The sequence below is a fragment of the Narcine bancroftii genome, chromosome 6, assembly GCF_036971445.1.
Source record: "Narcine bancroftii isolate sNarBan1 chromosome 6, sNarBan1.hap1, whole genome shotgun sequence".
Classification (NCBI taxonomy): Eukaryota; Metazoa; Chordata; class Chondrichthyes; order Torpediniformes; family Narcinidae; genus Narcine; species Narcine bancroftii.
Genome location: NC_091474.1, coordinates 161,499,012 through 161,515,486, shown reverse-complemented (window position 1 = coordinate 161,515,486; position 16,475 = coordinate 161,499,012). Strand labels below are relative to the sequence as shown.

Sequence of the window (16,475 nt, the reverse complement as noted above, 5' to 3'; positions counted from 1 at the left end):
AAATCTGAAATAATACAGAAGTACTTAGCAGGCCAAGAGAAAAATGATAATGCTTTAGGTCCCAGACTTTTCTTTAGAACATAGAACACTAAACACTACAGCAGAGTACAGGCCATTTAGCCCTCAATGTTGTGCTGACCCATATATTCCTTAAAAAAGTTACTGAACCCTCCCTACCCTGTAGCCCTCTAATTTTCTTCCTTCCATGTGCCTGTCCAAGAGTTTCTAAATGCCCCTAATATTTCAGCCTCCACCTCCATTCCTGGCAAGGCATTCCAGGCACCCACAACTCTGCATAAAAAAAACTTACCCTTGATGTCTCCCCTAAATGTCCCTCCCTTCACTTTTACATCTATCCTCTGGTATTTGCTATTCTTGCCCTAGGAAAATGGCGCTGGCTGTCCACCCTTTCATAATCTTGTAGACCTCTATTGTTTCCTCTCATCCTTCTATGCTCCAAAGACAAAAGTCCAGCTCTACTAACCTTATTTATTTTCCATTCCAGGCAACATCCTGGTATATCGCTTCTGCACCCTCTCCATGGCCTGATAAAATGCAGAGCAAAAACAAATGGCTTAGTTTCTGAACATCAGATTTTTTTTTTAAGACATATAGCAGAGTAACAGGCCATTTTGGCTCACGAGTCCATGCCGCCCAATTTACACCCAATTAACCTACAACCCCGGTACATTTTGAATGGTGGGAGGAAACTGAAGCCCCCAGGGAAAACCCACGCAGACACGTGGAGAACACACAAACTCCTTAGTCCGGGATTCGAACCCCGGTCCGGTCCTGATCACTGGCATTGTAAAGGCGTTGTGCTAACCACCTCACCAACCATGCCACCCTGTTATAATCTGATTGAATGTGAGGAGAGCAGAGAAATGTTCTCCATTCTGTTAGTTTATGAAATGTTCAAATGGGAACATACTATATGGAATAGTTTGTCCACTTTTCATCTGAAGTGAGACACCAAAGCCAACTGCATGAAGTGAAAATAATATAATTTCAAAATCTCTGTCAATTTTCCATATTTAATCTGGAAGTAAGAAATGAGGTTGAGTTACATGGACTGGTGATTTTAATGATGGTAAAGCAATACTGGCTTCATTGGAATAAAATTTTACTTGAAATATAAATGAACAATAAAGGAAGCTTCCTTCCTTTCTCTTCAGGGTATTTGGCTTCCCAGTCCATTACACAGATGTCTCCAATATGAGCCGCCTTGCCCGACAAAGACTTCTGGGGAGATCCTGGAGTGTTCCTGTCATACGACACCTGTTTGCACCACTGAAAGAATATTTTGCCTGTGTTTGAAAGCAAAGAAGACGAAGGAACTTATAAAAAAAAAGAAATTAATTTACTCCAAGGAAAAATGTCATATTCTTTTAGATGTTACTTAATTTCACGTATTTTAAATGTCATCCTTTTTATCCTATTTAAATTTTTAAATGTTTTTAATTTTCAGCTATTTTAATGTGTGATTTTGTAAGTTTTGTTTTTGTTGTGTTCAAGCTGTACTTGAGATGAGGCTGTTCAATCCTTTGCAGCACTGGGAAAAAGACAATTTTGCCTTATGTAGGTGGATAAGCGCACCAAGAAGAAGCTGGATATGAACAGAGCCTGCAACATCAAGTCAGCCAGCTGAGCCTTACCTTACCAGCACCATTTCTGGTATCTATCTCAAGCAAAAAAAAATAAAATCAGAGCTACTTACAGATACTGTACTGTACATTTTGGGTGCCTCCAACCAGAAATCACAAAGAAACAATAGCTGCCAGTACATTTCATTTCCATAACACTGATAGTTGTTTGAAAAAGGTACAACTGTGCAACAATTTCTGCAATGGTGCTTTTACAAAAGGTGATTAAAAACATCAGCTCTGATGTTGCCTTACCGTTTACAAGAGGCAGAATTGTAATATAATCAGGAATGGGCAACATTCAAAGTTGTCAAGGTGGTCTTTTAGTGGCTTGAGTTTGAAAATATAGCAATGTTTTCACATGCTCAAGAGGTCACTTTTAAGGACTCTTTGCCATGACTGTAATTTTTCTATCATGTTTGTACAATAAGAAAAAATATATAACAGAAAATGGTGCTTTTTTTCTTGTGTACATTCTTGGGCCAAGGCCTGGTGCTTATGTAACAGGTCACTTGTAGGCACCAAAAAATAGCCAGCCAACTTGCAGTGATGTTTTTGGTCATCCAAAACTAAATGACAGGCTGCACTTTTTTACTGAAGGACTGATGAATTTTTTACATCTGTGATTTCCTTTTACTTTTGGTTGATTTAAAAAAAAATTCCTGAGGGGTTTCTTTTATACCAGGACTTACCCCTTCTTGTAGCTGCATATAAATCAGGTACAAGTCAATATAGTGCAGCTTGATGGTGTATTTTCGCCTTTTTTTCTTTCTCTTATTCCCATTTCCTTCCTGCTCCTTTGCTTTTTTTTGTTAGCATACATTTTTGTTGTTTATAAGTTGTTTATGCCAATCGTATTTCTACTGTCAGTACTTGATCAAACACAGCCAATAGTTTTCCTTGAAACAGTTGTTGATTCATATGGTGCTACACATTTTTTTCTGAACTATTGAAAGAAATCTGCTATCTTGACCATGATTAATTAAGTTCTCATTGGCAAGGAAAAGCACTATTATTTTACTCTTTTAAGAAAAGAAAAGGCATTTTAACTTTGTACTTGAAAAGAAAAAAATCAGTTTCATGTGTTTTAGCCTAGACAGTGCCGTAGTTGGTGCTTATTTGTGGGAATCATGTATTCATATTGAAGACAATGTAGTAAATTTGCTAATCCTTTTACTGTTACATATGTATTTGCTTGATCCCCAGCAGCAGTGCATTTTCTTTCCACATTCCATGCAGCAAGCAGTATTTTTGGTTTTATTCCTTCATTTTACTGTCATTATAACTTTGATGATATTTATTGACAATAATGTGCATTTCAAAGTTAAGAGAGTTCACTGAAGGTTGTATTTCAGTGAATATTGTATTACTGTGTATTGCTTGTGACATAGCCGTTATGGAACGGTCAGTACGTGCAGCAGATGTAGCAGTCAACCTCCATCCTGTTTTCAATACCCAATAATGCTCCTTTCTTATGTACTTGTGCTGGAGAACACTTGAATAAATGTATTGTTTTTTTGTGCAAAGTGTACACAGTTGTGTAACGGTTTGTTGTGTATTCTTTTGTTCCTCTAGTATATTGTTTCTTTCTACTGTAGATCCAGTTGGCTGACAAGTCAATACAACTTTGTCTGATCTGGTTCCTACCAATCAGTCAGTTGTTGAGTAGGTGGTTTTGCTATTGAAAGCTGTTTACTTTTCTTTTGGAAAAAAATCAATAGTTTATTCAGAAACAGCCTTGTTTTTACATTGGCACACTAGAAAAAAACAGTTTCTAGTACTGTATGTGAATGTTTTCAGACTTCCATTTTTCCATTTCTCATGATGAAGGAATTCTGCTGTCCTGAAAGCTAATGTTCTTCAGATATTTGCATCTGGTCCAAATGAAAGGAATCCTATGCAACACTTTGGCATGTTTACTGAGAAACCAAGGGTCTGCCTAGTGTTCTGAACTGTGCACTGCTGTGTTGTGGGGAAATTAAGCTTGTAACACTGCACTTTTTTCACCACATGGGTGGCCACATATTGCCACCTCCTTGCTTACCTGCTGACTTCATTGTGGACATGTTTCCCAGTTACAAATGGTCCCAGGTGCGTCACATTATCCAGAGTACTGAGTTGCAAAGTGCTGATATTATCTGATAATACCTACAGTACAATCAGCCTAAAAGATGTTAACTGTAACCTGTAAAAAATCTGTTCCATTGGAACAGTATTAGCCTAAGAGTTGGGGAAGCACTTTTTTAAACTGGTAACAACTTGAAAGACTAAACAGCTTTTTGTCTTCCCTATGCTTTCTGACATACAGTTTTGTTGTCAGAAGGGATCATTTTATACAACTAAGACCAAGAGCTTCTAATAAAATGTAAATCCAAACAATACCCCAATTAGGTCAATTAGTACAGATTAATAATGAATTACTAATATTTGATAATTTTGAAAAACATTAAGAATGGGAAACTCTTGATATCTATTAGCCAGCAGATGAAAATAGCAAGGAGTTCTCCCCACTTAATTATATATTTTTCTATTTATATTCTCTCCCAATTGTTAACATTTTCCCCCAACATGTCTGCACACCTGTATGCTGCTTTCTTTCAGTTAGGATAGTGGTGAGCTCCAAGCTGTGGCCTTTTAGAAAAAAAACAGGACACAAGAAAAATGACGGAATTGATCTGAAGTTCAGAAAGCAGATTTAAGTGCTGTAAAAATGTGATTTGATGCTGTCATTTCTGCATTTTAATATACTCTAAATATAACAGATCTTTTAATAAATGGAATATATCCAACATGTAGCTGGTAAAGAAACCCATTTGATGTGGTGCTAAAGTATTTGTCTAAAAGCAAGTTTGAACAAAATTATGTTTGCTGACGATTGGGTCACTCTAGCAGAATGTGAGACAAAATCTTCCCGTGGTCAAGGTTGACCCGTTTTGTTCTCGTGGAGCAGCAATTCACAGCCTGAAACCGTCCCATTCTCCCCACTGAAGTATGAAGCATAATGGTGCTAAAGGGTGGCAACTGTAAGGATTTAATGGGGGAAAAAGTACAAACTATTTTTTTAAATGCTTTAAGAAATACTCAGTACACAAAAATCTAGCTGTGATAAATTTGGAGTCCATTCTGGAGCACATTGTATCACACCAGGGTTAATGGCAACTCCAGTGTCTCTGAGGTTCCTGAACTCCAGTGCACAGAAAAGCTATCTTAAAGGGATACTAATATCAAGAAAAAGTGTTCTGAGAAAGTATTTTTTGTTTTGTTTACAAACACAATTCAATTATGTAATTTGTTCAAATAAAAATCATTAAATCACTTCAATGTGTATGATTCATAATGGTGCATGCCTGTTTTCGCTCTCAAAACAAAAAGTTTGCCAAACACTTTTTCATGAACACGGTATCCCTTTAAATATTAAAATGAGGTATTCTCTCATCTCTTTCCTTTAATATATACCCAACACCCATCATTGATATTATGAATATATAAGGTGTAACCCTGATATGTGACTGTTACTGTAAGGATGGTTAATGTAACTGCTCAGAATTTATACTGGTACATTTATTTGTGACTGTATGTCTGTTAAACCTCAATAAAATGTTATACAAAATTGCACTGCTAAGCAATAAATGTATGATTGCCTTCAGTTTGTTAATTCCTTGGTAATTACATTCAATGGGCACTAATTCTTTCAGTAAGAAAAGCACATCACTCTTCACACTTTCCACATAATTTACAAACCCATTTTATAAAAGGAAAAAATACATTAAAACAATATGTATGCAAAGAGGAGTGAATTTGTTATTTTACAAGGCACTCAAAGTTTTGAGAAATTCAAAGTATTCCCATGATTTTACATTTTATGTGCCATCACAACAAATACAGATGTGAGCTGATAAAAACTAATTTAACCATCAAGAGTGCATAGTTCCACTCAGCTGAAAGCATTCAGGTGACACCCAAGTTTTTCTTTTCCCAAATCAGAACCATACTTTATTTTGTTCAACAATACTTGATCACTGTCAAATACTTCATAATCAGAGGGTCACAAGTGGCAGAACAATTTCAAAATACAGTAAAAATCCTGGTATCCAGCTCCTACAGGGATTGGTAAAAGCCGGATAAGTGAGTTTTCCAGTTGCTTGAAACTCACTTTTACAATGCCTAACTAATACACCTGCATTTAAAAAAAAAACAGTTTAAAAGACAAAAAAAACCTACACTGTTCTTTCACTGAACAAACTTCACTTGCATGAATATATAAACAAAGCATTTTACTTTATTTTCAGTCACATTCTTTGAAAACATTTAACCATTGCTTCATTTACAGGTTCCTCCCCCACCATGGACAAATAATAACATCATAATTAAACCCCCCCCCCCAGATTAACAGATAAATACTTACTAATATACTTAATAATATACTAATAAAGATAAAGACTCTTACTAAGCAGGGATAAGGAGACACTTTGAGAGAGTCACCCCAACAGCGAGTGGCGTCAACCAGCTCTTCATCTGGGTGATGCCCTTTTATTCAAACACAACTTTATTCTAATAACCAAGGCACTCTGCTCTCTGACTATTTGCTCGCACCTTCTCCAAAAATTTGTGTTATCTCAGAGAACATTTGCAATTTAAAACTTTTAAAAATTTTATTCTAATTTATTTAGTTTTCTCAATTTTGTTCTGGTTGCTTGAGGCTCTTGGTTGCTTGAATTCCAGATATCGAGGTTTTAGTGTAATAACACAAGAAAATTTTGGTAGAAAGCAAATTGTCAATTGAAACTCTCTCTCAAAGCAGAAATGACCATCTTTGCTTCACCCAAAGATAATCAAGCCACACTACAGAATATCTAAAGCAGTGGTTCTCAACTATTTCTTTCCATTTACATACCACTTTAATCCCTATGCTATATGTGCTCTGTGATTAGTAAGGGATTGCTTAAGGTGGTATGTGGGTGGAAAGGAAAAGTTTGAAAACCACTGCTTTAATTGTACCTAATCAACTCGTTATGTGCTTGGTTTCACAACTCCAAAGCAAATGGGCCAATGACAATTTTTCTCAAGCAAAATATTTCAGTAACAATTGGGTCTAGAGCAGTGATTCTCAATCTTTCCTTCCCACTCACATACCACCTTAGACAAACCCTTACTAATCACAGAGCACCGATGGCATAGGGATTACTTAAAGTGCTATGTGAGTGGAAAGAAAAAGGTTGAGAACCACTAGTCTAAATCCATCTTAAATGCTCTGATTAATTTAATTCTATCAATTCAATTTACTTTATGCAGTCTTATCCATTTTATTCACTTTATGCTGATTTATTTTGTTAAAAAATGTCAATATTGTTGCTTTAGATTTGTTTTATATTGAGTTTGAATTGTCCTGAAGAATTTGCATTAATTAATGTCATGGCGATGTTCTGTGGAATTGTGGACATGGAACATATTTATGCACAAATTATCAAATTGAAAATAATTCTGTATCCCTGCTATGGCAAGACTTGAGTTTCGGAAACAGTTTTACACAATCTGATCCAACTCTGATATAGTTTTCAAAGGATGGCATTTCTTCATTACAAATACAATGCAGTCATGTCTGACAGATCCCATGGTGGTTCTTGAGTGCAGAGGCAAGCTTTGCTTAAACTTTCATCAAATCAGATCAAATGTAAATCTCACAGTGCATCAGAGGAAAGAATGCCTATTTTTTTTAAGAATCTGATGCTTACAGGTAAAAATACTTCATTGAAACATTTAAAAATCAATCAGTAGTCAGAATATCTAGATACTGCTAGCAATTGCTGAATTTATTGTCTATCCCTTAATGCTTGGTGAGTCAAGAGTTCCAGTTGGACTAGGCATCTACGGATAGTGGATATCATTCCCTGAGGAGGATTGCTGAAACAATACAATTCTTTTTATGAATATCCAGTATTTGAGATTGCTGTTATTGACCACCTTTTTACATTCATTCCAGATTTATTTTTTGTAAATTTAGTTCAAAAGTCAAATCCAGACTTTAAAACAATTGGTTATCAGTTCAGACCCAAAGCTTTACAAGATATTTTGATGTCCAAGAGGTTTTTTATTAGCTTGATGAAGAGTGAAAATCATTGCAGTGTTTTGCAATGTCAAAAATGTTTTCTTCTCTTGGCACAATTTAGGGGATCCAAAAATCCACAGCCTGCATCCTAATGGTGTAACATTATACAATTTACATGATTCAAACTACTGTGCCCCAAACAAAGCTTTAAAATTTCATGTGACATCTGCTTTATTTTCAACCATTGCACAGTTATTATGAACTCATCACTCAAGTCTTACAGTTAGTCTATAATTACCAGGATTATTTTACATTATTATTCATTGATTATAAAATCCTTTGCTTGCCTTTTCAACTTCAAGTCCAAGCTTATTGTCATCTGATTGCACATATACATATACAAGCCAATGAAACAGCATATATCTGGACCAGAGTACACACACATAGACGCACAATACACTCTACACATAAACAACATAAATAGTGATCCAAAGTAAATATGTATAAAAATAAGGGTTTCTAGAATTGCTCAACAGTCTCACCACCTGCGGGACTGTTTCTCAGCCTTGCAGTCCTGCTTTTTATACTCCCGTAGCTCTTCATCGTATGCAGTGACTCAAAGAGACTGGGCTGCACAGTAAGGGACCTCAATGATTCTTTGAGCCCTGTGGTTGAGCTACTTGTAGATGTCATCGATAGAGGGAAGGGAGACCCCAGTGCTTTTCAGTAAGCTTGAGGAATACTTTTCCCACACAATATGTCCCAAAATAGAAGTCTGTATTTTAAAATGTCTTTACATTTATATAGTTGAAAACCTTTCTTATCAAAGTCAGGGGTGTGTCATAGAATGCCCCCTCCTGCCTCATGAGTACAATTTCAACACCAATCAGGAAGCTTGTCATGCAGCGTTCAAATTTCACCCATGAACAAATACAGCATTCACCATCACCAAGTTGTGGCTAAGTATATGCCATTTAGAAAATGCACGACAGCAACTTGTAAAGTCTAACAGCATTTCAAACACCTCAGGACCTCACATACAAGAAAGGAAAGCACAGCTGGCATGTAGGAATCCAATACCTGTAGGTTTTCCTTTCAAATCACATGGACTCTTTACCTAGAAATACAACTAAATGACTTTGTTTTCACTGGATCAAAGTCTTAAAGGTCCAGACCCAAAGTGCTATGTGATCACCTTCATCAGCAGTGCTTCAAAGGATGGTCTATCCTAAAATCCTCAAGGGAAATTAGTTGGAGGACAGAAATGCTGGCCTTCCTAATGATAGACACACCTTGCAAAAATGAATTTAAAGAAACTGTTATTAAGGCCAAGTGCTTTCAACTCATACCTTGTCAACAATATAATCAGGGTAGTTTACAGAGAAAATTGCTGAGGTTTTCATCAATTCATTAACTTCTGGCAATCACATTGGACATGTCTCCCAGATGTAATGATGGCAAATGCTGAAAGTTTTCCTGTCATTTCAATCAGTAAATATTTCTTGTTGTTTATTGTTTGAACAATTTGTAATGCGTTAGATGATTTTTTCCATGAGTGATAAGTAATTTTTAAGGGGAAAATTAATTCCACAGGTGTAGAAATTGCATAGCCAATATTCACAAATTCTGTGTCATGGCATCTTGCTGGATTTTATGAGGATATTGCTGGAAAGGTCAGCATTTATTGCCCAATTCTAATTGCCCCTGAGAAGATGGTGATGGGCTGTCATTTTGAACAGATGCAGTTCCTCTGTTTTATCTCCCACAGTGTAAGGAGTTGTAGGATTTAGAAGGGAACTGATGGAGTACGTGGAGAGAGCGTGTTCTCATTGGCAGAGGAAAACAACTAGTGATCAAGAATCAAGGTGATTACCAAAAGTAACGTGGATTTATTTTACACACAGAGGCTGATTAAAGAGAAAAAAAATTGAGGCAGCTTTGATTGCACAACTCAAAAGGGAGCTGGATAAATTTATGAAAGGAAAGGATTTCTAGGACACTGAAGAGAGGGTATCTTAGAAGTAGCTCAAAGTGAAGAAAATTCCATTGATCAGAAAGAACAGGTGTTGCACTCTTGATGGTGATAATGGTTGCTTCGTAGCTGGGGTGGGGGTGGGGGGGGTTCACATATTACATTCCACTTTTCAGCCCATTCCTGAATGTTGACTGAACTTGCTGGCTTCACAAATGGAATTATTTGTTTTCAGGAACTTCCAATGGGAATGTAACATCTGCATTTCTGACCTTATGACAAAGCTGCAAAAGGGGAACATGAGCAACTACCATAGAACAATGATTTCCAGACCCAACTCACGAGGTGAAACAATTTTCCTTGTTCCTTTGCCATCACTTACATTTTCTGTTCCTTGATTTTGACACCCATCTAATGAGAACTTATTTTTTCCAGCTACACCCTCTCTCCTCTCCATGGTTTTAACTATCTCTGTTGTATCTTCTCACAAAGTCCTCAGTTACAAAGGGGATAACTAAGGCTTCTTAAGACTATCCACAAAGTTAAAGTCCATTGTCCTTGAATCATTTTGATTAATTTATTCAGCATCCCCAGAATGTGTGGGACCCCAACTGGTTGCCATACAATAGTTCTTGCTGAACCATCTTAGTTCCATCTTAGCTTCCTTCTTCTTGTATAAAGCCCAGATCCTATATATTTTTGTAATTAATTCTGCAACCTGCTTTCCTGTTGTGAATAAGCTACATACATCCCCAAATCAATCTATTTTTATATCCCTTTTAGAATTCTTATCTCTATTTTATATTGCTGCTTTACATTTTCCTACCAAATGTAACATCTAACCTTCCTCAGTTTAACATTTAATTTTCTCTCTATCTGTCAATTCCACCAGCTATTGGTATCTCCTTGAAACCTGTTATTCTCCTCTTCAACATTCACTTTGCTCCAACTTAAGTGCCAATTTAATTTAGAGATTGTGTCCTATGGACCCAAGACAAAGTTATTTTATATGTGAAAAGCAGTAGTCCAGTAAAAGCCCTGGAGAACTTAACATTTTGCTCCATATCGAGGCACATCATATAACCATTTATGGAGCGGAATCAGGCCATGTTAGCCTTTCGAGTGCCCTCTTCAGGCATTGGTCCTGGTAGATCTTCATTCAATAACGATGGACGAATTCAATGCAGGTGGAATCAGTTGTAGAAATGTTTGTGAAATGTGCAGTTCATAGCTACTCTTCGAAAATTGAATATTCTGGTCCTTCCCCCATTTCACCCGCCACCTGGCCCCCCCAACTCTGACATACTGTTCTGTGAAATAGGACATTATGCGATTTGGATATTGTGCGAATACCATATTATCAACTATACTTAGCAAAGCTATACTCCGACCAAAGATCTGTGACTTTGCTCCTTGCAGCACAATTCTATATTTCCTTTTAGTTAATCAAATTTCTATCCACACTCAAATTTTTCATTCAGTCCACTACTTTCAAACTGATTGACAAACCTTTAGTGTGACATTTTATAAATTGCTTTTGGATTCCACATATATCACATTAGTAGCATTTTCATCAGCTCTCCCTGTTACTTCTGTTGTTTGCAATAATTTGTCTATCATCCTGGTTTTCTCACATCAATCTACTGGAGACACATGAGTCTTACTCTTATACCTCCTCCCTCTCTGCCATCCAGGGGCCTAAACAGCCCTTCCATGTGTGTGATCACATTGCAACTTCTCTATATCAGTGAGACCAAGTGCAAACTTGAGGAGCATTTTTCAGAACTTCTACATTCTGTCCACAATGACCATCCCAAGTTCTTGGTTGCATGCCAGTTCAACACCCCTTTCCATTCCCATTCCAACCTCTCTATCCTTAGCTTCCTCCACTGCCAGAGTGAGGCCCAATGAAAACCTCAGCAATTTTTTCTGTAAAATGATTATATTGTTTTCAAGGTATGAGTTGAAACACCTCATATTTCCTTGATTCTTCTGATCTTGGTCAAGTAGCCTATACTTAGACATCAATTTATTTTTCATTTGTATTATCCTCAAAAACTGAGCTCAGTAAAGAAAAACAGAGAGAAGGAGATCAAGTTGTAGAAGAATTCATCATGGAATGTACTGGCCATTCATCCCATCATATCTCCATCAGCTCTCCATCTTCCTTCCATTGCCTTGCAATTTTTCCTAAAGATATTTTTCCATAACTCTCTTGAAGGCCCAATGGAATCTATCTTCCCCACATTTGAGGGCAGTGCATTCCAAATTTCAGTCACACATTGCATTTAAAATAAGTTTTTCCTCATGATCCTTTATTTCATACCGGTCACCTCCTGACCTTTATAAATGGCCCCCACAATCCACTTTGTCCAGACCACTCATTGTTTGTATACTTCAAATAGATCTCCATCAGTCTTCTCCTTCAATAAGAACAGACTCTCTAAGGCAAGCTATCCTGCATATCTGTGGTCCTTATTCCAGGAACCAATCTCCATAAATCTTTTACTAGATTACCTTCCTTCCTATAATTAAGCAAACAGAATGAATATAATACCCTATCTGAGGCCAAATCAGTGTCTTATAAAATGTTCAGCATGACTTCCCTGCCTTAAGGTTATTCCTCTGTTGATAGTGACCATGTGTTATCAACTGATTTCTCAACCTTGCCTGCCACTTTCAATAACGTGTACACCCACACCCCGAATCCCTCTGCTCCTGCCCCTATTTTAGCTTTATTCTTTATTCTATGTTGCTTTCCATCACTCTTCCAACTAAAATTATCATCTCACATCTCTCCTGTTACTGTTCATTCCACCAGCCTGTTTATATAAATGATGCAGCTGGCCTGTGCACCAAAGTCAAGGTTATTAATATTGAATTCTAAAAAAACCAATGACCCTCAAATCAAATCCAAGGGAATACCTCTGTTCACCTTCCTCACCAACCATTATTTTGTTTCTCCAGTTTTGCATCAGTGCTGTTGATGTCCTACATCATGCTTCAACCTTGTTGTAACATGACATCATATCACATACCTTCTACTACCAAATGGTATGATGAATGCATTTTCCAATATCAAATATCTTTTGCACTAATTCCATTCTTCCCCTTATCCATACACTCACACCCATCTACAACACATTCCAATCACATTACACCTACAGGATCTCCCCTTTCCCCTTTCATTCCATTAGGCCCAAAAAAGTCCAGAAAGGCAGTGAAGGAGACCAAGGAATCTAAAGCTGAAGAGGAACTTGAAGTTCAAATGGAATTAACTATCATTGATTAAGTTACCAAAATGATGAAGGTTCAATTCCAAGAAATTATGGAAAAATTAATGAAGAGCATGAAAGAATTTTACATTGAGATGGAGGAAAAGCTTGTTAAAGCTTTAGAAGGAGTTCCATTATGAGAAGGGTGTATGGCTGCTCTGGAGTTAGTCATAGAAACATAGAAAAGTTCTGTGAACAAAAGCTGGAAGAAATGATTGTCAGCAATAAAAAGTTAACATCACGCCTAGTCAACCTGGAGGGCTGGAGCAGATGCAATAATATCCAGGATTAAAAGAAGGGATTGAGAAAGAACAGTCACTTGTACAATTTTTCACCAAGCTACTCACTGAGGTGTTCGGAAAAGAGTTACTGGGTGTGGACCCTTTACATGACCGAGCTCATCGTGCTCCATTTCCAAAGGTATCTTCTGGAGATTGTTCAAGACCAATGATTGTTCGCTTCCACTATTTCCAACAGAAAGAGTGGATTATTTTTGAATCTTGGCGAAATAAAGACTTGACTTATAAAGACCAACACATCAGATATGTTGAAGATTACTATTACCATTATACCTTCTCTATCAGATTCCAGAACTGGCAGCCTTTGCCTCTACATCACCCCCTCACCCCTCCAACTTCAATCTGTATGATACCTTCCTCCACCTGACTGTTTTTCTTCCTTGCCTCTCTCTTCCTTTGTCTGGCACCTACCAATCAACTACCTTCACCTTTCTATCTGTCCATCATCTTTCTCACTCCTGGATTCGCTGATCTCTTACAGGTTCCTGTCCAAACCCTCCTACCCTGTCCTCATGATATTGGTGACCTCCCCTCTGAACACTCAGACTTGATAAAGGGTTCCAACTCGAAACCTGCACCATTCTTTTTTTTTCCCACTGATGCTGCTCATCCCACTGAGTTTTTCCATCAGATTGTTTTTTGATTGATCAATTGACACTTGTCCAAGTCATGGTTCATTCTGTCCTTGTTATTGTTTTTAGAACTTCTTCACTATTCAGGTTAAATTGTCTAGTCTATATTTATTCAATGTTAAACAGATGTGTAAATATCGTTAAGATTACACCCATTATTGAATAAGTGTCAAAATGAGTAGTTTTGCCATTATCAGGCATCATTCCTAAATCTAAAGATATTTGGAAGATTATTTCAAGGGCAATTAGAGATGGACAGTTAAATACTGGTTCAGACTCTGAAGCGCACATCTTTTGAATCAATGAAAAAAAATCACTTACAGCTAGGATATTTGAAATATTTTCCCTGCCTTTCCTCCGCGATGTAGGATTCATCTTTTTGGCCCAAACAATTCATACACTTCAAGTATAGCTCACCTTTATGACATTTCTTTTTCACAGTAAGTATCACAATTACATGTTCCTTTCCTGAGACTCCAGTGGCATGTTCTTCCTCAGTTAAGAATGACATGGGAAAATTATTTGGCACCTCTGCCTTACCTTTTGCCACAAGAAACAAATTTCCTTTTTGATCATTGTTTTACTTTTTTTTCCTCTTAGGAATTGTAATTCTGCAAAGGACTTTATCTATAAATGGAGCTTCAATTTACTATAGAAAAGACAGATAACCCCATTCCAATACATAGGATTAAAATGTGGCAAGAAATTAATGAATGTATGGGGAAAAAAGTAGGGATATCAATAAAAGCACCATTGTGTAAAAACGTGTTTTGCCTATGAACATGGGCAATAGAATATTAAATTTGTGGTGTGACAAAGGTATAAGGTATATTAAGACTGTTACACGGAAGGAACTCTTATATCCTTTGAAAATTAAAACACAAATATAGAGTGGCCAATGGGACTTTCTTCTGTTTTCTCCAGCTTAGATTGTTCGTAAGAGAAAGATGGGGACCAACGTTGACCCCATTAGTGAAATTAGTGAAACTGAATGAATGGTTTGGATGGGTGATACACCCCAATTTAAAACAAAAATGTACTCTGCTCTCTAGAGCGAAAGTGAAAAACCAGAGTTGCAGAGGTCAAGGGAAAGATGGGAATTGGACTTGGGTGTGGTGATTTAGGAAAGAAGCTGGTCAGATTGGTGTTACGACAGTATGACATCAATTATAAATGCAAGACATGGATTTGTTCAGTATAATTTGTTACATCAGTTATATCTAACCCCACAAAAGTTACACAGATCAAAAGCTGAAATTTCAGAAATGTGCTTCAGATGTGGGACTGAGACAGGAACTTTTTTTTACATGCCACATGGTCGTGTGTGAAAGTGAGGCCATTTTGGCAAGAAATTGCAGAAAAATTAACCAGGATTACAGGAGTGGCCTTCACAGGCAATCCAGAGCTATGTCCATGAGGTAATTTCATGGAAATAATGGACAAATTGACCAAATATCAAATCTCATTTATAAAAATAGCACTGGTGGTAGCGAAAAATTGCATTGCAAGTGTTAGGTATAAGCCTGCCCTCTGCCTATCTCATGATGTCACCCTTCCATATATCACCTTGTGTGTCAGTAGCCATGTTAGTCTAATAGAAGTAAAGGATGAGAAAGCATCACGTCTCCGAGTCTTAAATGTATGAGTGCATACACAACAGTGGCAACGAGGATGAGGACTTGGAAGTCTGACTCCCCTCTACTTATAGCACAATGGACTGCGGAAATAAACAGCATAATAATTGAAAAAAATCATATAAAACTTAAAGAATAAATATGAAACTTTTGTGAAGTTCTGGCAGCCATATCTGGCCCAGATACAGTAGTAAAAAGGAACAAAAAAAGGGTATAAAAGTAACTATCATCAATATAAAAACTTTGTTTCCCCACCTGCACTCTATATACTTAAAATATATGTAAGCTCTGACAGTGAACTGATCTGCATGTATGGAAGGGGAGGGGGAGGGGACTTTTTTTGTTTTTGTTTGTTGTGTTTGTGAGAAAAAGTTTAATATAATTAAAATGTCACTTTATAATTTTTGAAAAAACAAAAATAAAATATTCAAAAATCAAATTGTAGTTCTGTTCATGTTCCTTCAGAGAGAGTATTTTTGGATTCCTCTTTGGTTTGCGACTCACCCTTTCTCATTCTTTAGCTTCATCAGGACATAAGATATGCCAACTACAATAGCAGAAATGTAATGATGGTAGTATGAAATGACAGAAATAGATAAAATAAATATAAAAGGATAGATAAATATTCACAATTGCAGCTAGACTTTGGAGATCAAAAGAGTAATTATAATGAAGATTGTTTTTTCCCCTGGCAGAGAAGCCGAGGTCAGTCACAGTCTGAGAAAAAGTGGGAGCTATTGAAGACCCAGGGGAGGGAAGGTTTCTACACTTGGAGGATGGTGAATCTTTGGAATTCTCCACCTCAGAGGATCAAAAGGGAGATTGATAGACCTTTGGAATGAGATAAATGAAAGGAAATATATGGGAAGAGTGCTGGAATATGGCATTGAGTTAGATCGCGCATGATCTTGATAACTGGCGGTGCAGGGTCAAGGGACTTAATTACATACTTCCACTCCTATCTTTTGAGATGT

General features: G+C 37.0%; 1 protein-coding gene across 15 annotated transcripts in view; it reads left to right on the top strand.

Moving 5' to 3' along the window:
- Positions 1 to 5,257, top strand: part of dnmt3ab (DNA (cytosine-5-)-methyltransferase 3 alpha b) — a 569,168-nt gene extending 563,911 nt beyond the window's left edge. For 14 of the 15 annotated variants that reach the window (XM_069886523.1, XM_069886520.1, XM_069886521.1 and 11 more), the window contains one exon: positions 1,176 to 5,257. In XM_069886523.1, coding sequence (XP_069742624.1) covers positions 1,176 to 1,317 — 142 coding nt within the window. In that variant the 3' untranslated portion in view covers positions 1,318 to 5,257. The remainder of the gene's footprint in view (positions 1 to 1,175) is intronic. The other variant, XM_069886522.1, reaches the window with a different exon arrangement.
- Positions 5,258 to 16,475: the final 11,218 nt, after the last annotated feature.